At 39.1% G+C, this 21,796-nt stretch overlaps 2 protein-coding genes across 4 annotated transcripts; one reads left to right on the forward strand and one right to left on the reverse strand.

Moving 5' to 3' along the window:
* Positions 1 to 1,403: 1,403 nt before the first annotated feature.
* On the reverse strand, positions 1,404 to 8,420 carry LOC122875102 (aldo-keto reductase family 1 member D1-like). Of its 2 annotated transcripts, none has more exons than XM_044193886.1 (10): positions 8,358 to 8,420; positions 7,053 to 7,147; positions 6,650 to 6,817; positions 6,358 to 6,474; positions 5,623 to 5,700; positions 3,983 to 4,105; positions 3,399 to 3,508; positions 3,012 to 3,177; positions 2,762 to 2,844; positions 1,404 to 2,607 (listed from the first exon to the last, which is right to left on the reverse strand). In XM_044193886.1, the coding sequence occupies exons 2-10, from the start codon at positions 7,143 to 7,145 to the stop codon at positions 2,565 to 2,567; spliced, it is 981 nt and encodes a 326-aa protein (XP_044049821.1). In that variant the 5' UTR covers positions 7,146 to 7,147; positions 8,358 to 8,420; the 3' UTR covers positions 1,404 to 2,564. The 2 variants fall into 2 exon arrangements, with proteins under 2 accessions (XP_044049821.1, XP_044049820.1); XM_044193885.1 differs by lacking the exon at positions 8,358 to 8,420 and adding an exon at positions 7,817 to 7,931.
* On the forward strand, positions 7,853 to 20,619 carry LOC122875101 (transcription intermediary factor 1-alpha-like). 2 transcript variants are annotated; one of them, XM_044193884.1, is made up of 20 exons: positions 7,896 to 7,966; positions 8,085 to 8,118; positions 8,210 to 8,517; positions 8,708 to 8,826; positions 9,115 to 9,262; positions 10,147 to 10,279; positions 10,676 to 10,792; positions 11,020 to 11,134; positions 11,351 to 11,497; positions 11,699 to 11,813; positions 12,842 to 13,218; positions 14,828 to 14,962; positions 15,047 to 15,152; positions 15,249 to 15,306; positions 15,517 to 15,649; positions 16,148 to 16,482; positions 16,765 to 16,894; positions 18,614 to 18,688; positions 19,184 to 19,339; positions 19,450 to 20,619. In XM_044193884.1, exons 3-20 carry the CDS (start codon positions 8,241 to 8,243, stop codon positions 19,705 to 19,707), a joined length of 2,934 nt encoding a protein of 977 aa, XP_044049819.1. In that variant the 5' UTR covers positions 7,896 to 7,966; positions 8,085 to 8,118; positions 8,210 to 8,240; the 3' UTR covers positions 19,708 to 20,619. The 2 variants fall into 2 exon arrangements, with proteins under 2 accessions (XP_044049818.1, XP_044049819.1); XM_044193883.1 differs by lacking the exon at positions 8,085 to 8,118 and having other exon boundaries at positions 7,853 to 7,966.
* Positions 20,620 to 21,796: the final 1,177 nt, after the last annotated feature.

Here is a 21,796-nt window from a genome sequence, read left to right on the forward strand (position 1 = left end):
AAAATCCTTTCAGCTATTATTCTTCAAGTATTCCTTTCTTCCAAATTTTATGCTAGTAGCTCATCCAGAGCCATTGTCATGCTTGCAAATGTCCATGGGGCACAACATAAGACAAAAGCAGACAAAACAACAGAAGGGGGCTCCTTAATGAACAGTATTTCTTCATTCTGTCTGCAGCTTCCTGCTGTTCCATGACTGTACGGCCACAGGTCACTGCTCAGATTGTAGTCTGTTTACTCTGAAGGGTCCATCCTGTCTCTTCACATCAAACTCAAATGTGCTGGTTAAATTAAATGTGTGAAAGCATCTGGTTTAAGGTCACCTAGCATGAGAAGTTGAAATTTAGTCCACAGCAGTTCAGACATCGTGGGGGCTCACTCACGGGGCTTGTTAATGATTAATATTAGACCAGTTTGATCCAAAAAATCCAGGTCAGCTGAAGAAAACTGCATTAGATATTTTAATTGGGCTGCATATTTGGAAAATCAAACTTCATGTTATACAACATTTGGATGCACGGATGGATGGAAGAATGACCAGATTAATACACCTCCACTCTTTCCCCATTTTTAGGTTTTAAATGATCAGCTATAGCATATACAAACATTTACTCAAACCTTTTTCAAAAGGGGCCTTGTCAAACTAGAGGTATATTAATAAAGTATAGTAAGTACGTACTTACATGACTGCTCATAGGAGAAATAAAAGATGGATACTTTAAACAGCCCTTAACAGACATTATGCCACTAATAACAAAATACCTACATTTGTAAAATGCTGCTGACTGCTCCTTCCTTTCCTTTTGTGGTGGACAACTGCTGCCTTTGACAAACAGCCAAGGAGAAAACTGGCCATGATGGCTAAAGTAGGTTAAAGATTACAGTATGTCAACACTGTGACATATACCCTCTCTGCCGAAACGGTACAGAGAGAGCTTGGAGTTAACCAGTCAACTCATTTCAAAGTCTGACGGACATTTTTCAGCTTTGTTGCTTTTAAAGGTGAATATCAGCAGAGATTTGGTTGTCATATTGTTTTAATTATACACTAGAATAACCATAATTTAACTAACTGTACAAAAAGAGGGTTCAGCTGCATTTGTATTTAGCTTTAATTCTTTGCATGAAATATGTTTTCATAGGTGTAATCATCCAAAAATGTTTGTCACAGACAATAACAAGGCTGACAAACACTTCAGAAGGTTGAAATCAATGACCAGTGTTGTCATGTCTAATATAACTGTTATAACAGTTTTGCATTCAAATGCAGCCATTTACATCTGCCTTCATGAAGGTTTACAACTCCAATACAAAAACTATTTTTAAGGTAATGTTAGCGCTGGAGTCCAGTTAATGCTAATGAACAATTCTCGACTATAACAAAGCCATGAGAATGGTGAATAATAATTTCAAACAACCAAATTTATTTATTTGGCAATGATAGTTCCACATTTTTTCTCATACTTCTTTTTTACAGTCATCTTAATTTTCAAACCCTCAGTACATCAGTGAGATAGTTTTTAATATGAGTAATAATATTTCTGAAGAATATACGTCATAGATCTTCAGTAGAATAAATAACAGCCATCCCTCTACTTTACCACAAAGATGTCTTTCAGCAAGATACTTAAACCCACATTCCTCAGGGGCTGAAATGATTCATTCTTGACATGGTGTTGTGGTTAAATTTTGCTATAGTACACACTAAAATAATGCCACAATAGAACCTGTGATGAGCAAATATTATATATATATATATATATATATATATGTCATTACATCTGTAAGAATTATACAGAAACAGAAGCAAGAAAATTATGTTACGCCTAGCACACCCTGTCTGCTCAACACATTTCTTCCCTCAGGGCCTGTATATTTTTAATGCAATCACAAATATATTTGACTTGGTCCATGTGTCTTATTAATGAATTGTTTGTTCTTTTGATGACATAACACCTCAAAACTCTTGCTGAATCCATCCAGCACCGGCTTCCAGCATACTCAGCTTTTCTCATATACTCCTTTCCAGTTACAGATGTCAAAGATGCTTAACGTCACCTTGTTGTTTTTAAACGTGCTTTATAAAGTGACTTGACTTATTTGAAGACCGGGGAGTGACACACTCAAGGCAAACAAAGGTTGTCCATTTTTCCTTTTAACGCTATCAACACTACAAGCAGCGCTGCCAAAGAAAGAATCAGACACTGCCTGGCTTTTCTAAGTTACCGTAATCTTCAAACTGAAATATAGTGATCATGTGGCTGATGTATCTGAAAAATATTGAAAATCCAAATCTGGATGGTTTATATAAATATTAAATGAGCCTCGTGTGAGTCTCACATGAAACTCACATGCAATAAACAAACAACTTTGTCATCATATATCCGAGCTGTATTTAATGCATTCATGTATTTGTCCTTTTCATTTACTGTGAGCTAGAGCCCTCTAGTGTTGAGGGTGAAAATGTACCAGTGAAAGACTTTATTGGTGAAATTAAGATGCTCAAAAGAGTCAGAGTCCATGTTTTGTTATAATTATTTGTGTGAAAAGCTTAAGTCAGAAAATTTAATATTCATCATGGAATGGGTACTCTGGATGGTCACTCCACCTGTGTTTAAAAAAAAAAGTGTTATCATTTCTGAGCATGATGATGAGTCTTTTAGAAAACTGAAAACATTACACAATAAAAACAGCACAACACAGTGAATTATAATACAAACTGCACTGTTGATATATATTTTTCTATCAAAGCTTATACTTACATCCGCAGCTCCACAAAACGAATGTTAGTGTTCAGTGCTTCAATGGCTTTCATTTCTTCCTCAGTGAGTGAAAAATCAAATATCTGGAACAAAATGTGATTTGTTTTTATTGAAATAATTGAAACGAATTTATGAATACTGTGTAAGATAGGAATTTTGACACCGTAACTTGTCTTATTGACAAATGCGTTGTCACAGTGTACAGTATATACACACACCATAGCATGATAGAGCATCTTGGTAAACCCACCTGGAAGTTGTGTTTGATCCTCTCGGCGCTGAAGCTCTTGGGGATCACTACGACGCCTCTCTGGACATTGAAGCGCAGCGCCACCTGAGCACTACTCTTGTTGTACTTTTTCCCAATGGATACAAGCAGCTCATCCTCCAGCAGGGGAGGACATTTCACATTCACCCTAAACCAGAGACAGAAGAAAATACAAATGATGCCAGGAAAGAGACTTTTATCAAAGTTTTGTTGAGTTTGGTAACAACAACAATGTTGCAGTGTCACATACTAGGCTGACATGTTGCACAGATAGTTTTTATATTTAATTTTGGACATTGCCAAATGATAATGACTTCTGTTTAAAAATATCACAACGGCCTTGAAAAGTGCATCTTAAAGCCTACATACCAGGATGTATCTCTGGAGGAGCCAACTGGGCAGTAGCCAACAATCACAATGTCATTCTGACGACAGAACTCCAGAAGCTTGGGTTGTGTGAAATATGGATGGCATTCAACCTACAGGTAAGTAAGAAGAAAATACACAGTTGGCCCAAAGTGGTCTGACATTACATTAGCGCCCTTTGTTCTTACTTGCCAGAATAAAATTGGGTGGGTATGGAAAGAAAGATGCCTTTTGAGGTAGTCTGATTATTTTTGTGACCAGGAGTTTCAGTCTGTTGAGTATTAAGCATACTACCGCTATATAAGCAACCCAACAAATACACAGTTATACTGCACCATCTACTGAAACTTGTTGCCATTTGGGAATGTTAGCATTTACCCAAGAAATATAAATTAGAAATAAAAATTCTTTAGCATTTGCTGAACAGAAAGCAGAGAATTTGCAACAGCCCAAAAGTATGAAAAGCTAAACAATACCTTCTTGTTAACAGCCTAAATACTACTGTACACTGTAATAGACTACTGTACTACATAGACTATGCTCTCTCTGATGTCAGAGGGGGGTCTAAAGAGACAAGTTGGGTTCACCTGGTTGGATACAGGTTTGTGTTTGAGGCCAGGTTTATTCAGCAGCAGCTCCAGCTGTCGGTGGTTGAAGTTGGAGACTCCCAGAGACTTAACTAGCCCTGCGTCTTTGCAAGCCTCTAAAGCCTGTTGAGAAGAAAAGATTTACATCCTCTCAAAGACTAATAGTGGTTATCTTTACAAACTTACTGAGATAGTGGATAAAAAAAAAAAGATATATAGCATAGTAAAGAGGAACAAAACTGATTGTTCATGAACTTGGCTGTTCATGACACAGTCTGTTGTATGGGTGTCACACAAGGAAACGGGGAACACAAGGGAATAGGACCCAAACACAGACTTAGAGGCAGAGCAGATGCAGTTCGGTAATTTATTACAAGGGAAAGGCTTATACAGATAGTCAGGCAGGCAGAGGTCCAAATTGTGAAATCAGTCCAAGACACGCAAACAACTCCGACAAAGAGCAGGCAAGGTACAACATCCATGCAAGGTCAAAAGGAACAGACGCAAAGTCCCAGCTGAACATATAGGAAACCACGTGTACTACAAACACAAATGCCAATGACAAACTGATGTTGAGCAAAGGAAAAGCTTGGACTAAATACACTTAGGTAGAGGAGACAACGAGACACAGCTGCAATTAATTAGGGCAGGGCAAACAATCAAAAACTGGAGGGAAAAGCAAACAAAGACAGGAAGTAAAACAACAAGACACACGAGGAGAGGAGAACACTTCAAAATAAAACAAGAAACAGGACAAAAACCCCAAACCATGACACTGTCCTTGAGAGCGAATCTGATGAAGCAACAGGCAAAACGTGTAGTTTGCTCCTTTATGTTTTTAATGTGATCTGTAAATAAATAAATAGTGACCCTCCTAGTATTCTGGTGTGCGCTGGAATATTTATTTTTTGGTTAACTGTCCTTGACAGTGTCTGGTGCTGCAGCAGAGAGTGTATAGCATCAACTTTCATGTATGACACATGCCAATTTCAAAGTGGTTTATCTTGATTCATTATTTTATTGTTATTACTTTCATATTTTCTTGGAAGACAATCATGACATACAGTACATTTCTAGCACCACTAATATGCAAAGAAAATACAGCAGATCCTTCAAGCTGGAGAAGGGGCAACCAATTTTATGTAGCACACCTGAATGAAATGAAATTACACTGACTTGACATTTTATTACATACTTCTAGTTAAATCTAATGCAATCCAATGCAAAATCCATGCTATTAATCTTACTGTTATGAAGGCTATTATATTTAGTTTGTTAAGACTGTGTCCAAACAGTGACACAGATTCGACTCTATTGACATTTTTTTCAGGCTCCAGTTCCTGGTAGTGTTCAATTGTATTTCACAGTATTGAAAAGTGTTTGTAATATTTTGTCCATCCCTACTAACATAAATGCACGTACGCAGTTTATAACTGTTTTTGATGTGCTTCGTGTTTCTAAATTATACTTATGTAAACATGTGAAGCAAAAGTGAAACAAAAAAATCAATAAATATACATACACTATGTCATGAAAATACCATATCCAGACATTCCAGACAACAAGGAGGAGAAGAGCAAAGTCATGGACTCAACTCATCAAATAGCAGGACCATCCATTGTGAAATCAATAGAACTCACCTCCCATGTTGCACAGAGGTCTGTGTGGTGGTAGATGTATTTTCCATCTTGGCCTTTTGGATAGAACTCCTTTCCCGGCTAAAATTTAAGCACAATTCAATAATTTGCATTAACACTTGTTACTTAAATATACGCTTCCTGTGATGGCATGATCTGGTCATGGTGATGCTAAAATACTGTACAAAGTGAAGGTGTGAAGGTGCAGTTGGCTTAAACTAGATTATTTTCGTCTAGTCACAACTCATACTGACATCTCACTCTGACCACTTATGCTAACTGTAAACATAGCCAAATGGTTCCAGTTGCCCAATCTTAACCAAAATGAATGTCTAATCTTTTCTGAAAGCTAAAACTAAGCATTAGCCACATCATACATTTGTTATGCAGCTACCATGCATAAATATAACTGTTTAATAAAAATGTCTTGGTATCTTGTCTAGTGCATATTTAGCAAGAAAAAAACTTTAGATTGTGAACGGTCATGAAGATGTATTAAGTTTGTTGTGCCATCCTTTCTAATTCTACTTTCTCTTTTATTTCAAATGGTTTTAAATCAGCACATTTATTGAAACATAAATGTCTTCTTACTTCAAATTATCCCATTTGACAGAGGAAATCTGTAAGAGCATATCTGAGCTAAACATTACCACTGTGACAGTGTGTAAGGCCAGTGTTCAGACACTAGATGACTGGCTGATAAGTAAACTGCCATCTATATGTGTACTATATAGAAACCTTGAAGGCCATAGGAAGCTCAATGATGTAGAGGTCCACATAGTCTAGTTTTAAGGCTTTCAGTGTCCTCTCCAAGGCCGGTCGCACCAACTCTGGTGGATGGAAGGTATTCCAGAGCTGAGGGAGATAACGCAGAACTGCTTAAAAAACATTTAAATGAAATTAACATGGAGCAAAGCACACGTGTCTGCGTTCAGAAAACTGTTCAAATGTCCAGTGCCTAGGCCTTAAGAGAAACATAATGCCTTCTTAAACTGCATGACATTACTTGACATATAACAAAACTTATTACCTTTCCACAGTAAAATATGTCCTCTCTTCTCACAGTTCCATCAGCAATCTTCTCTCTAATGGCTTGACCCACTTCGTGCTCATTGAAATACACCAATGCCCCATCAAAGTGCCTGTAACCCACATCTATGGCCAGCTTGACGCACTCAAGTGCTGTGCCTTTGGGTGTCTATTGGGAAATCCGCAGAAAATGTAAATATTATATGACCTGGTTTTGATCGAGTTGTGCTGCAGTTTATACAAATATGCATTCTTTACATTTTACACTTGTTAATGTTTATCCAGTCACTGCAAGCACTAAATCCCTGCACTCCTACATTACAGAGAGCCCTCCTGGTAAAGCAGCCATTAACAAGCCTAGCTTACATACAAATCTAGAATCACACACATTATATTCTTCTCACCGTCTGAGGGTCCCCGTAGGTGCCCAATCCCAGCAGTGGAATACGGTTCCCGTCACAGAGAGGGATACTGTGGCTCTCTGCAGTCAGATTCATGTCTGTCAAAGTGTAGATTAACTGAGCTGCTGTCTAGCCAGCCTAATAGGTAATTTATTGAATGACCTCAAATCTTGAACCCTGTTATCCATCTACTAATGTTAAGAGCATTTGCAGACAGAGTCACACCCAAAAGGTGGGCATGACAGTGGTGATGGACTCAGTTAACATGACTGTTGTACACTGTGGCATTGTGTTCTGTTTGAAAGGATTTTAAATGATGTTTTCCTCACATGAGAGAAAATAGTGTATTATCCAGGTTTTCAACATGCTTTGTTATATAACAACTAAACAGGCATGCTGTTATTGTTAATGTTTGCTGTTATTGTTGTTATTATAGTAGCTAAAATATGCATAAGCAGTACCAAAATAATTTAAGTTATACACGTTTTTGTAAACAAAAGATGGATCAATTGATTCACAAACTGGCATATATCAGGGGTATAGGCTGCTATATGGTAAAGTTATAGGTCCCAATGATCACTAACTCCAGTTTTTAGGTCAGACGAACACAGTGAAGAGGAACGTCATCAGGAGTGTAATGCAGTAGTACTACTACCTGATTAATTAACAGTAGGCTAAGCATATTTCTTTTAAAAAAAACAACTTGACTGGTTAGTAACGGACTAACTTTCAGAGTAACAAACATCAGACAAACATCGTCCTCTGACCTGTGGAGTTTGTCCTCGACCACTCAGCCGGTGACGCTCTTATCAGAACGCGCGCTGTTTGACCCCACCCCTCTCGTGCTGCAACGAGCGCGTGCGGTGCAATTTGAACAACATCTGCGGCACGCGACCGTGCGACACCCTCACGCGGAGGTATTGTATTTTATCTTTTGTGCTACAGGTTTGTGCTCCAGTCGATTTATTGTCGTTTTACGAAACGGTGACGTGAGCAGAATTATTAATATATTAACAGCGTTGTGTTTAAAAAAAGGAGGAACTGGCTGAGAGTGAAGAGGAAAATGCAGGTATGAGAAGATGCTCTTTTCGCGAAGGGTAAGAGGAAAATGACTATTGAGCCTGGACTGCTCACCTGTGTGCTACTTCTTGTATCCACAGAGAAATCTGGCATTGAAGGATAAAAGCGCAAATGGATGGACGCACAGGAAAACATGAGACGGGAAATACTGCTGTCATCATCGTTGAGAACGAAGCTGAGAGCATGCCAGTACAAGAGGAAAAGTCCGGTGCAACCGGCCAAAATTACCTGGACACTTGCCCCGTTTGCCGTCTAAACTTTCACAGCCGAGAGCCCAAACTTCTGCCCTGTCTGCACTCTTTTTGCAAGAAATGTTTGCCTTCACCCTCGAGGAATTTGGCCACGACAGAGCCGCCAAACTCCCAGGTTGACAGCGCGACCAAACCACGTGAGTCCCTTTGTTTACAAACAGTGACCACAGATCGATTCGAGGCTATCACCTTCCCTGCATGCGAGAAAGTGAAAATTCAATGTGGCTCTATAAGGCTGGTGTGTTATGTGTCAGCTATTTTTCCAAAAAGCACATGATCCTATTTTGACTTATTTTGACCAACATGTCTGATTCTGTTTCCTTCCAGTGAATGTGATCCGCTGTCCGGTGTGCAGGCAGGAGTGTATGGAGGTAGATGTAATGGAAAACGTCTTTGTGAAGGACTCAGTTGAGGCTCCCAGCAGCACAGTGGAGAGGACAGTCCAGGTTAGTGACAACATGCACGCCATATGGGGGCAGCCTTGTTACTAGCTTTTAGGGTAATGTCTATAAAATTCCTACATGATAAGCAAAGTCTTCTGCACTGAGGGTTTCAACTGGGAAAATTGAGATGCTTTGTACTTAACAAGAGTCGAAATTGGGTATTTTTGCAGATTATATCTAATTTAATTTGCTTGATCAAAAAAGACTTAGCATCTCTCCAACAGTTCCACCTCTTGTTATCTGCCTTTCAAAGATGTATCAGCTTCTGATGCTTGTCTCATCTACCTGTAGCTCTGTATGACCTGTGATGACAACACTGAAGCTGCTGGGTTTTGTGTGGAGTGTGTTGAGTACCTCTGTGCCACCTGTGTGGAGGCCCACCAAAGAGTCAAATTCACCAAAGACCACACCATCAGACAGAAGGCAGAAGTATCACATGGTATTGTAACCAGTGTCCTTATCTCATTTATTTCTTCTGTGAAATACTTGTGGTGTTTCCATGACAAAGTAAAGAGCTATCGTGGGATCAGTGCTGCAGATGTCAGACTTTGCTCTGGGTTTAGTGTAGATTTCTTTAATCCAATATAACAGATTTAAGAGGTAAATGCATTAAAATTGAAACTCCTTTCTTCTAGGACAGTCCATTTTACGACTCAGCATACAGTATGTCAAAAATGAAATCACCTGTGAAATTTTGGCACTTGGTTTTACAGCAATATTTTACTTTCGTACACTCTTGACTCCTACTGCTAATGTTTCAAATGAACTTTAAGCTAATCTGCCAAGCATGGTAAAATGTAAACATTGCCACCCTAGAGTATGCTTAATGGCCCAAATGATAAATATACATTTTTACATAGAAATCTCTCATCTTACCCATTTTTAAAGCAATTTTGTGGTACTCTGTTCTCTGTGGCACTTCTCACTCAATTAAATAATGCAACACATTTGCAATTGTAGTTTTAAAAGAAGCAAAGGCCAAAGGCTTATTATCAAGGGCGTCAATGTCAGACTAGAAGTTACTTGCCAATTGGCAGGAACCTGCTAAAGAAAGATTTCCCTTTCACTGCTCATTTCCTAACAATATTTAAGGCTATATCTTGGAAAATTATACTTTATGCATTCATTGTTTACTGGGTTTTATTCACGTCTTCTTTGTTACAACCAGTGAAATCACAGACAGTTACTGTAAACATAAACAACACCTTAAGCATTAGCTTGAAATCTATGGCCTACAACATAGTACACAGGCAAATGATGGAACAAATATTGTCATGTACCCAGAATGAAGGGCCAAATGATGAACCTTCTATTGTTTTCCAGAGGTCCAAGGTGTGTCGACTCAGAGGCCGATGTTCTGTGACATCCACAAACAAGAGGCACTGAAGCTGTTCTGTGAGACCTGTGACCTGCTAACCTGTCGTGACTGCCAACTAGTCAAGCACAAGGACCACAAGTACATTCACAATTTACAATATAATATAATTCTATCATATAAAGGTTCATACACCTGATTATACATTTCAGTTTTGTTTGACATTACACTTAACAATGCTGTGCAGTTAAATATGATTAACATAAATGCAACTATCTGACATTTGATTTTGCATAAAAAAGCCATATATTGATACACATTTTGATACTAAAAAATCCATATGGTTATCATAACATTGATTTCAATCATATTGTTATTGTGCACTCTGCAGAAGTGTCACTGAACCACTCTTTTCACTGTTTTTCACCCAGTTGAGGAGAGAAATGGATTAAATTACAGTAATAGAGCACTAATTCTATGTAATCAACGTTTACTTTTTATATTGTATCCACTTACTTAATGTTCTTCTTGGATTAGTTACCAGTTCCTGGAAGATGCTTATAAAAACCACAAACAGCACATGGAGAGCATGACCCATCAGCTGCAGGAGAAAAGGAAACTGATTGAAGAGGTGTCAAACTCCATAAACAATGGGTATGTATTTCCACATACCAAAAGATTACATATGTTATTTTCCTCTTCCATATGACCTGTTAATCTCATGAACAAGAACAACTGGTTAATTGTTTAAGCATAAAACCATGCATACCTCCAATAATAATTAGATGTCTTCAAAATGTATTTTGAAATATGTGCTGTTTGATTTTGCATATAAGTTGACAAATTTGTTTACCTATTAATAGTTCTAATGTCTTTTTCAGACTTCTTCAGGTTGATCAGAACCGAATGTCTGTTCATAATGAAATAAAGAAATCCATCTGCAGTTTGATTCTCGAGATAAACAAGAAGGGCAAGATGCTAGTTAATCAACTTGAGGTATGACAAAAGCTTTTTAAATATATCACAAATAAAACAAAACAATGTTAATTATTAGTTTTACCACATGCTGTAGACATGTAACTTGCTATTGTGTTGTTCCCAGAAAAACATTACTTCGTTGCAAGCTCAGTTCACTGCCTTACCCTGAGGCCCAGAGCGCATATCGTCAAGCTGTTTGAACACTGCAGATATTCACTTATTCATGTTTTCCAGGCTGTAACAAAGGATCATGAGAGTGTCTTACGAAAACAACAGGAGGATATCGGCTATTTATCCAGACACCTGGATCATGTCATCAACTTCACCAAATGGGCCACAGCCAGGAATGGGGGCACGGCCCTCTTGTACTGTAAACGTTTGGTAAGGCTTGTCTGACCATTTATCCACTCAACAGTGTTTCATCACAGTCTTGTTTTCCCAAGGTGAAACTCTGACAGCTCCGCTCTGAAAGCTGGTTAGGAGCCTGCTCTGTCTTGGACGTGATGAAGTGGGAACATATGCCTTTTGTAACACACAAATATCCTCCTCTAAAAATTATTAATAACATCCCTTCTGTTGCAGATTCTGTTTCAGATTGGAAACCTCCTGCGGGCAAAATGTAGTACCTCGTTTATACCACAGAGCACTGCACGCTTCCAGTGTCGATCCTCTTATTGGGCCTCAAATGTTGATCTGGGTAAGACACAGACAAATGTCTATGTTATAGGATCTAATCCTGAACCCTTTTTATTTGTAATTTTTCTGTTTTAAAACTCAGTGACTCAATAGTTACACTCTCTGAACAACATCAAAATGGAATAGTGAACATTATGCATGCTATGTGCCTAGATGCAGCATCAGAAGAGGTTTTCCACCACAAACAAGTCCCTTTTGTATTTCACTGTTTTCCCAAAATCCCTTTTTATTGTTGCTTGCATACAGGGGTTGGGGCTTGTCATCTCATCCACGCAGTGGGTAGTGGGTGATTGATTCTGAGATGGAATAAATAGGAAGTATTTCCATCGCTTGCTGCCGCTTTCCTTCATGCAGAGATTTGCTGGGTCTCCCTTGTCGTTTGGATGAAGGATGCTGAACTGGGGAGAAAGCTCAGAAGGAATCAGAGGATCCACAGCTTAACAGGAGCCCAAAATGCTATGCAGTTGCAGCAGTTGCAACTCATTTGAGCCTGAAACTTGTGCTGAAATATGAGATACATTTTTTTATTTGAGTCAGCAAACGCAAACAGAAAATGAATAGGCCAAAATTTTGATCACCAATTCATTATTTAAGTCAAATAGATCTTGGTTTTATCAAGCAGAAATCCTAATATTGGGTCCAGCCTCTTCATTGTGAGGATTTGCTTTTGTTTGTTCTATATCATTCTAAGTTAAATATCTTTGGTTTTTGGAATGTCAAAACAAGCCATTTGACAGACATCACATTGGGCTCTGGGAATTTTTCAATATTTTTTTCACAACACTGAAATATCTTCAACAGATTAGTTGATAGTATAATCACTAACTTAACTGATTAAATTCCAATTATTGCATCCCTACTTTACATGTTTATCCCCTTTAATAACCCCCAAAGTTTCCCAAACTGTCTATCACATTACTGCCGAAACCTTCTCTTTCCCACCGTTCTCTGCAGAAGTTTTGTCTGTATTGTGTATTTTTCATTCCTACTTGTTATGCTTATCCTGTCTCTGTTTGTATGTTCCCTCAGGCTCTGTAGTGGTGGAGAGTGTACCAGGCCACCAGCTGGGTGGTTTTCAGGGTATCCCTCATCAGCTCTCCCACCCTGGGCAGGGCCCCTCAGGCTCGCCCCACAGCTTTGCACTGGGAGCACCCAATAATACTCTGGCTCAGCTCCAGATGCAGGTGGAAAAGCTAAACCCGCAGGCCCACTGGCAGCCCCAGCCACCTCCTCCACCCTGGACATTGTACCAGAGTGTCCGACTACAGCGAACCGTACCAGGGCCCCTGCAAGGAGACTCTCCCTCCCACAGTATGCCTCCCCAACCAGGCCGCAGGTTTATGGTGCCTCCTCCCAACCACGTCAGCCCAACTAGCAGCCTACCGAGTCCTGGGTTTACACCCCAGGTTAGTGTGTGTTGCTGTGTGTGAGTGTGCATGTGTGCTCATGTCCGTTTGACTGACAGGCCCTCTTAACAAGCGCAGACAGCGGATGGCATTGTCCTAAATAGAGCTGACAGCCTTCACATCCTGGGCAATTTATGTCTTTCCTTGTCATGATGGATTTTAGTCTTGGACGAGCTTATGGCTCAAAATGATAAAATATAACAGCTAAATATGCAGTGCAACAGCAGCCAACATGTGACGGAGTACGGACTCAAGATTCCATAAGAAAGGGTTGATAATATCTCGTCATCCGAGTTGTTTAGTCTAGTTCACAGGGTGTTTTGGTTCCAGCTCTGAAGTATAGGCTGTCAAAAGACAATACTGGCATGTGAAGTGCACACATAAGTTGGGTCATGCTGACGTGAACAAGCTGTTATAGCTGAATAATGAACTCTCAAATGTTCTCCGTAGTAAAGAATATACCAGTGTTTTTGTATGTTTTACAGCAAATCAAGTATACTTAATGATACTGCTGCGTATTTTTCAAAAAATGCTGTAGTCATGATGTAATAGGTTTGTAGATTGTTTTCTGGGCACTGTAGCAGTTGTTTTTCTTTATACTTCACTATGGTACAATCAGCTTAAAGAGATTTAAGGATAATTGACAAGTCTATAAATAAAAAAGTGTGCAGCATGTCTGTTTTCAGTTTTGGCAAGAGTTATTTTATTGTTATGTTGTAGTGCGGCTCTAAGTACAGATTAATTTGAAAAATGACCTCATAGCGTTCATGTAATTTTGATGAATAGAAAAGCTGACATGATGAGGCAAGTTTCAAATCTTTGCAAGTTGATTTTAATACTGTTGTGAAATAAATTAAAATTAATGGCTTCCTGGAAGGTTTTCAAAAACAGTAACTGCTGCATTCTATAAAAAGTAGTTAGCATTTAAGACGCTGGAAACTTGGTTTCAAGTCTTACGTTTATTATTATTAGTATTAATGTATAAAATGTAAAATGCCTGATTTACAAAGCAAACTTTAATGCTCAAAAACTCAGTGTGGGTGTGGCTTGACCAGATTTTATGTAGATGACATGTAATCTCATGTAAAATATCAAAAACTGTTCAAACTTTGGTTGAAAATGTGTGGTTCTGTAGGAAACCATCACTCATTGTAACAAGGTGACTGAGAAAATAGGTTTTCAGGGCCTTTAAAGTAAGTATATGAGATATGTGTGTTATTTTAGTGCAGTGTTATGTGTTAACAATGTTGCTGTGGTCCTGTAAGTGTATTTAAACTCAACAAAATTAGACACATGCATTTAAACATGCTATATGTTTTCATGCATTTTGTAGGAGGAGAAAGATTAGCTGCACCTGCAAAGTTAAAGCTATGACAGACCAAAAATAAGTCTCAGGCAGATCAGCCTGGAACTTCTGAATGTTTGGTTTATGGTTTAGTCCTCTCTGTTCTGGTTGTTGCCAGTCGACCCACACAGTCAGCGACAGGGTTGTGCACCCTTCCATTTCCACCTCCATCATCACATACTTATAGACGCTGACAGGACTGTAACATGAAAATGATTGCAGCATTTCTATCCATCATTCTGTTTCTCCTACTTTCATTTGTAGCCTCTGAGGGGGATGGGAAGCATCTCCAGCTACCAACCCAAACCTATGGATGTATTTTCCTCTTCACCTATGTACACCCATATAACACCGCTGCCCATCAGTGGTGGCATCGGTTCACCTCACTCACGACAGACGGCAAGTGACTCCATCCATTAGTGTAAACTATATTGATATGCATTGTATTTATAGGTAGTAAACAAGATACAATGTTGTGTTTAGATTGAGCCCACGTATCTGAATAGGAGGAACGATTCAGGTGGTCCTATATATATGCTGAAACCAAACTATCCCCAGAGCCTGCCACCTTCTTTGCCACACAGAAATGGTATGTCTGTGCCATCAGTGTCACTTGTACTTTTGCAGACTGTATGTATTGCTGTATTCTTAATAAAGTAAAACCCAGATTTGTATTTCTCTCAAGTGCAAGGACAGCAGAATTCACCAGGGTACGCTGCTGTATCCCAGGAGGAGAAAACAGGGTAAAGAGACAGCTGCACACACACACACACACACACACACACACACACACACACACACACACACACAAAAAGCACAGATTGTCTCTCTCATTCTCTGAATGTTGTGTAGCTCGGAACAGTACAGCCTTGATATGACCCTAGTCCCTTTGTGCCATTGGTCTCTCCAGTGAATTTCACTTTATTCTAATTGGTTCTTGCTTTGCTCCCAAGTACTGTTTCCTGGAAACCTCCAGAAACACAACAGGCTAGTGGAGCAGTGGGCTCAGCTGTCAAGAAAAGACGAAGGTCGTCCCCAGGGCCCATAATAGTCATCAAAGATGAGCCAGATGATGACAGTAGCTACGTAAGGAGACAATAAATTATTATTACAGTCCAATTAGTATTCCATATATACTGTACACTGTACACTGTAGATTTGAATTTTGGTAGATGCTTTTTTATTAACAGAGTATATATTTCAAAGAAAAATGCAGTTTATTACAACCTGGGTCTTATTTTTGGAGTTTTGGCCATCATTTCTTGCTGTTATCTTAACACTGTACTCACCACAGTAATTGGTGCAAACAGGAAACAGAGTCTATTGCTAAAATGAAGTCAGCTGGGGCAAGAAACATAAGCCGTGAGACAGGTTGTAGCTTAACAGCTTAGCTGGATTTTCTAAACCTCTTTATTTGGAGGTAAAACAAAAAGTGAGGGCACCTGAAATGTCAGCAATAATTACTGGACAGAAAAACTGTCTGTGTGGACATGACAATTACTGTAGGTCAAAGTTGAGTCCATTTATCACATATTGGTTGCAATATTTTCAGAGCTGTTTTTTCTCTCTGTTTGTGGATTTCAGGTACAAACCACCCAAAGAGCTAGCCTCCCTGACAGCACAGGTGACCAACCCCAAATCAGTACCCAAGTCCCAACTCTTCAAAGCACAGATGACAAACCCTATAGCCCGTCACAGCCTCCAAGCAGCCCACGGGACCAGAGTAAGACTAATGCTCCAAGTCACATCTGTTCACTGGAAGGAGAACAGCAGGTAGACCAGCACCAAGCGCCGCTGGAAGACTCTAATGAAGCCTTGTGTGCTGTGTGTCAGACTGGGGGAGAGCTGCTATGCTGCGATAAGTGTCCCAAGGTTTTTCACCTTTCGTGCCATGTTCCAACTCTCCTCAAATCTCCCAGGCAAGCTCTGTCAGGGGAAATTTATTTCTCAGATGGAAACCCCATAACTCCTGTTTGTCTGTTTTTAAATGTTCATGTTTATACTAGAATCAAGGAATTATGGTCCTCTTTTTAATGAAAAAAAAGACCCTTCAGCTTTTAAGAATGAGGCGGTTTTGAACAAGTTGTTTTCACATTTTGGAGGTGTGAGGTTTTCATCTGACAGCAGTATTATGCACTTGTTAATATACATAAGTTCCTGCTCACTGGCTTTTGTATTGATTCTCCGGACTGTCTTTTCAGTGGGAAATGGTTTTGCTCTTTCTGCCGTGACTTGTCAGTGCCTGAGATGGAGTATGAAAGCAAACCTGAAGCCAAAACAATAAAGAAGGATCCAGATTCTGAAGGAGGATTTCCCCCTGTGGACAAACGAGTCAGTACTCTTTTTAAAATGATAACATTAATTTGGTTACAGTAAAGATTATAGAATTATAGTATTTATTATAAGAAATGGTTAGATTGGCAAAAAGTTAAGTTAAAAGTTAAGTATTGTCAGTTCTGCTTTTCTGATTAGCTTGTAAAACATCAGTGAACAATGCCTGTCATTTAATTCCATTCAATTCAATTTCAGTTCAACTCCATATCTTTATTCATCCCAAGCAGGGCAATTAAAAATACGCATAGCAGAGCACCGACACATCATTATGATGGCACGAGTATTGTCGTTATTAAAATGATGCTCCCCCCAAAATCTATCTTTTAGACAAAGCAAACACCTCTGACCTCTGTACCTAACTTTGTAGTTTCATCCACGGCAAACACAGTCATATTTTCCTAAAATATGACAAAATGCTCAAATTCTGTCTCTATCCTTATGTGCAACCTTTTTGAGCTTGTTAGTAGGTACATATGATAGTTTGCACATGTTACTGTGCCCTCCTAGCTCACTCATTAGCTAGCCTGACAAACTCGCATCTTCCACCAGGCACAAGACACCCAGTTCTCCAGAGTACACAAAGCAAGTCGAAATATTTTGGCAAGTGTAGCATACGTAGAATATGGATGGACAGCAGAGAAGTGGTTTTATACGTTTCTCTCCATAATTTTGTTGCCCACAGTTCACTGTTGGAAACCATTATAACCGACTGAAATAAAGCTTACCACAGCTAGCATGCTCCATTAAGAACAAAACTTTTACATTTCAAGTTGCAAGGGGGGGAAGATGTTATACTCATAAATAGATTCTGTGTGGAGTATCACTTTAATAAATCAACCTTATTAACTGTTTGCCTAGCAACCATATTGTTTTTTTTTAAACTATTTTTCAGCAACTGTATTGTGTAGTAGAATAATAACTTTTAATGATAGTAGTATTGAAGAACATGTCAGATTTACTAATTTGTGAAACATTTCTTTTTTCAGTACAATGGTGTGCTAAGCAATGTATCTGAAAAGCAAGTTGCTTGATGCAAATCTCACCATATGGTGTACTATGGTACGCAAATGATTAAAGGTGGGGTATGCGATTCTAATCCAATACACGTCTTTTTGTCAAATTCAGCGAATATCTCCTAACGGTCCGCTAGCTGTGTGTTCAGTGTGTGGTCTGAAAATAAATCTGGTGTTTGTACACAGCCCTGGCTCTGTAAATGGGAAACCAACAAAGTGGCTCAGACCGGGCCACACAGCACTATTTCAGCCATTCCAGCCATGATTTGTGTGTCAGGTAACGTTAAATTACTTGCCCACGGACATTCAGCTTACTTTCTAGTTTGCCAAGATATGCTGTTGTTGTGATGTTTGCTATAGTAGCAGAGTAGTAGTAGTAGTGATGCAGTTGTGAGTATCGCTGTCTGGAGCTGCTGTGCTGGCTGGGAAACCGTCTCCTCCTCTCTGGCAGTTCGCAGCAGCAACTGTAGCAACAGTTTGCTAACCCACAACCTAACTAACACTAACATTAGTTATATTACTTGCTTTGTCATTGTTCTCTCTATATCATGGTATTTGTCATGGTATTGAATTTCTCCAGAATCGCATAGCCCACCTTTAACTAAGCAGATGCAATAGACTATAGATTGGAGAACTGTATTTGGTTTCTCTCTTTATCAGTTAACATGTATTAAGTTAGATGTCTTTTTTTCTACCACTGCAGAAGTGTGAGAGGCTGTTGCTGCACTTGTTTTGCAGTGACCTGAGTTCAGACTTTCAAGATCCTGTATCCCCCTCGGTGAGTCTGGAAGCTGGGCTGACTACAGACGAAAAGTCCACAGGATTAATGTCACATGGAGTTACTGTAACTGTAAATTTAATGATGTGTGCAGTATTTACCAGTAAAGACAGAGAACTAATGAATCAGCAGCAAAGCATCTTTAATCAGATACTGTAAATATGCAAGTATTTTTCTTGCTGACACAGATGTTGTAGTATGTGCTATTGCGGATATAGTGGATGAACATTAACAATTATAGACTATAAACTGTACATTACAGTACATACAGCTCTTTCTTTGTGTGCAGCACTTAACCACAGTGCCTATTTTTGGCTTTAATTACCTCTGTTTATTATAAACCTTCACATAATAAAAAAGGGTAAAAATCCATAACCTCTTGTGCACAGTGCTGACATGTTATATATAAATATGAGATATTAATCCTGATTTTACTTCAACATCTTCCCATGAAGTTTTATTGTTTTATTATCTCTCCCTTTCTAAATACTGTAGGTATGTGTTAATAGCAGGCTGACTATAAAGGGACCAATGTATCTTTCCCCTGTGAAAAAACGACTGGAGGCTAAGGAGAGTCTGTGCTACCAAAGCCCTGCAGAGTTTGTATCAGACATCAGGCTCGTCTTTAGGAACTGTGCAGTCCTCAGTGAGGTACTGTAGAAAGAATTGTTTGTTAAAAGCCGTTTTTTGAGCATTATTCAGTACTTGACACCTGGTAATGGAATAGTATGCCCTTATCCTTACTTCTGCTTGCTCGTCAGGCTGACAACGAGGTCACCATGGCGGGCAGGAAGCTTCAGGAGCTGTTTGAAGAGCACCTGAGGATCGTCTTCCCTGACCAGACCTTTCCACAAATCAAACTGGAGATGATACCTACCGCCCCTCCTGACTCTCAACTCTCATCTCTTGACAATATATCCCAGCCTGCAAAGCGCCAGCGCACATGTTCAGACTCCCAGGATACACCAAGCTGTCCCAGTGGAGAGGAGGGAGTACTACGAAAGCACAAATCTTCTTAATCGTTTGGATATTTATGATACACAATTACCTTCAGGTCACCAAAAATGTTTTATATGTTTATTGATTAAATTGTATTGCAAGCAAACAACTATGATACAGGGCACCAAATTAGTTATATTTTCTGCATTAAACTGCATTACAGCTGCTGCATTTACTCTGAATCTGAAGAAATAGCTTCTATTTTTAACTAAAGCTTGAAGATTAAGACTGGGATTCATGCACACATACATACGGCACATTTAGGCGTTAACAGGGTAAAGCTGACTGGCTATTATGGTAACCAGTCTTTTGTTTCAGTTAAGATATCAATTCAAGTTATCAGTTTGCTCAGGTGATAGTCTGCTCACAGTAGATACATTGGTTCATCGACACTGAGCTAATGACGGTGTGGTCAGGTCTGGTGGGTTATTCCTGTTTAGCTCTCCATGTGTAAATATAGCAGTGATCAGAGGAAGGATGATAATCATTAACTTTGATGTTTGTGGTCTATCTTATGTGGAATAAGATGCGTTATGAGGCCCCTCGAGGGCAGTAAAATGAAAACATCAAAGGAATCAAAGCTGTTTGATAAAAGGCTGTTTAAAATGTTCACATCATTACACAATATTTCTGCTTGGTCTAATTTGTCAGGCTTTTTTTTAACACAGTGCAGAATAGATTTAATGTTGTAACGGTAAATGTCATGTGTAATTATATTTATTTATTTATGTTTATTTTAAAAAAGATTTTCAGATTTCATTGTGAAGAGCTAAGCACAGTGCAAATGTTATGTTTTTCTAAGATAATTTAAATTCAGAAACATTTCTTCTACACACTCACCATTGTAAACTGTTTAGCCATAAACCTGCTCGCATGAAACTCAACTTGCAGGTGTTTACAGGGTACAATAAAATATGATAGCTTGATTCAGAGTAATGACTGATTAATGACTGATGTTATACACCTCCTTCACCCTATAACTGCATGTTAATGGAGTCTATTAATGTCCTACTTAAACATTTAAAGTATTACCCTCATTACAACTTAAACTGTACAGTTAAGTAAAACCACTTTCTCCCTTAACAAGTTTCTACAGTTGTGTTAACTAACAGCAAACACGTCATTTGGGCCCCACGGGGCAGCCCTCTGCTCTGACTGCCTGGCTGTGTTAATGGCCCTCTGCTGATTGACACAGATGTGGCAAGACAAGCTTTGTTGAGCTTCAAAGGAACTGTACTGCACCCCCCACAACAAGATTAACACTGTTTGAATGCGACCTCAGCCACTCCAATTTCCTCCACCTGTGAGCTAGGAGGTTAGCTCACGCTGCTGTTTCTTGTTAAACCCCAAATGTAGATTGGAGGTGGAGAGGAGGGCTGGTAGTTTCTGGAAGGCTAGCAGGCATGAGATGTTGCCCTCAGATGTTAACTGGGCTCTAGCCAGGAGCCTGGCACTGGTCTGGCTTTCATTTTTGGGCATTCTTCATTCATTATATGGCCTCTAAAGGCCTATTATCTCTTTTTTACATGACCCTAAGGCAAAGATAAGATTAGGGTCAGCAGGAAGGGGGTGCTCTTTGTTGTTGTGATAACTTACATTACAAAGGGGGTTGCAACATCCTTGACAACAGTCTACTCTTAACCTAGAGGTGTCCTACTGCACACTTTAAATATGTTTCCAGGATCATAAAAGTGTTCTTGCATGTTTTACTTCATTTTTGATTCGTTTTTGATTTTTGAAACGTGTTTTTCCTACCTGCCAGACACTGGTTTTCATTCATTTTGCTAAGGTATTAGCATCAACTTGTAATCCATTACAATAAACACCATACTTGCTTATGTTGTCAAGGTTAAATCACTGTACTGTAGTGTGGCAATGTAAGTGTGGATTGATTCAAAAAATATTTAGTGCTTCAACATGCAGCCGCAAAGTAAAAGACAAAAATAAGAGACATGTTGTTCAATGTGATGGATTACCTGCTCAAGCAAATTCTGTGCCGGCTCATTTTTACACCATAGTGGGATGTTTTTCAAGTAGGTTTTAATAGAAAAAATGGATCCTGGATACCAATATTGAAAAGGCAGTTGTATTTTCTAAATAAGGAAGATA

The sequence above is a fragment of the Siniperca chuatsi genome, linkage group LG4 (assembly GCF_020085105.1).
Source record: "Siniperca chuatsi isolate FFG_IHB_CAS linkage group LG4, ASM2008510v1, whole genome shotgun sequence".
Classification (NCBI taxonomy): Eukaryota; Metazoa; Chordata; class Actinopteri; order Centrarchiformes; family Sinipercidae; genus Siniperca; species Siniperca chuatsi.

Excerpts from the sequence above, each read along its gene's own strand:
- LOC122875102 (XM_044193886.1), bottom strand. The coding sequence starts at position 7,145 with ATGAATCTGACTGCAGAGAGCCACAGTATCCCTCTCTGTGACGGGAAC. Across the intron at positions 3,509-3,982 it reads ACAAACCTGTATCCAACCAG|GTTGAATGCCATCCATATTT; the intron begins GTGAACCCAACT and ends ACTTACCTGTAG. Across the intron at positions 2,845-3,011 it reads GGATCAAACACAACTTCCAG|ATATTTGATTTTTCACTCAC; the intron begins GTGGGTTTACCA and ends ATTTTGTTCCAG.
- LOC122875101 (XM_044193883.1), top strand. The coding sequence starts at position 8,241 with ATGGATGGACGCACAGGAAAACATGAGACGGGAAATACTGCTGTCATC. Across the intron at positions 8,518-8,707 it reads TGACAGCGCGACCAAACCAC|TGAATGTGATCCGCTGTCCG; the intron begins GTGAGTCCCTTT and ends GTTTCCTTCCAG. Across the intron at positions 15,307-15,516 it reads TCCCAGGAGGAGAAAACAGG|TACTGTTTCCTGGAAACCTC; the intron begins GTAAAGAGACAG and ends TTTGCTCCCAAG.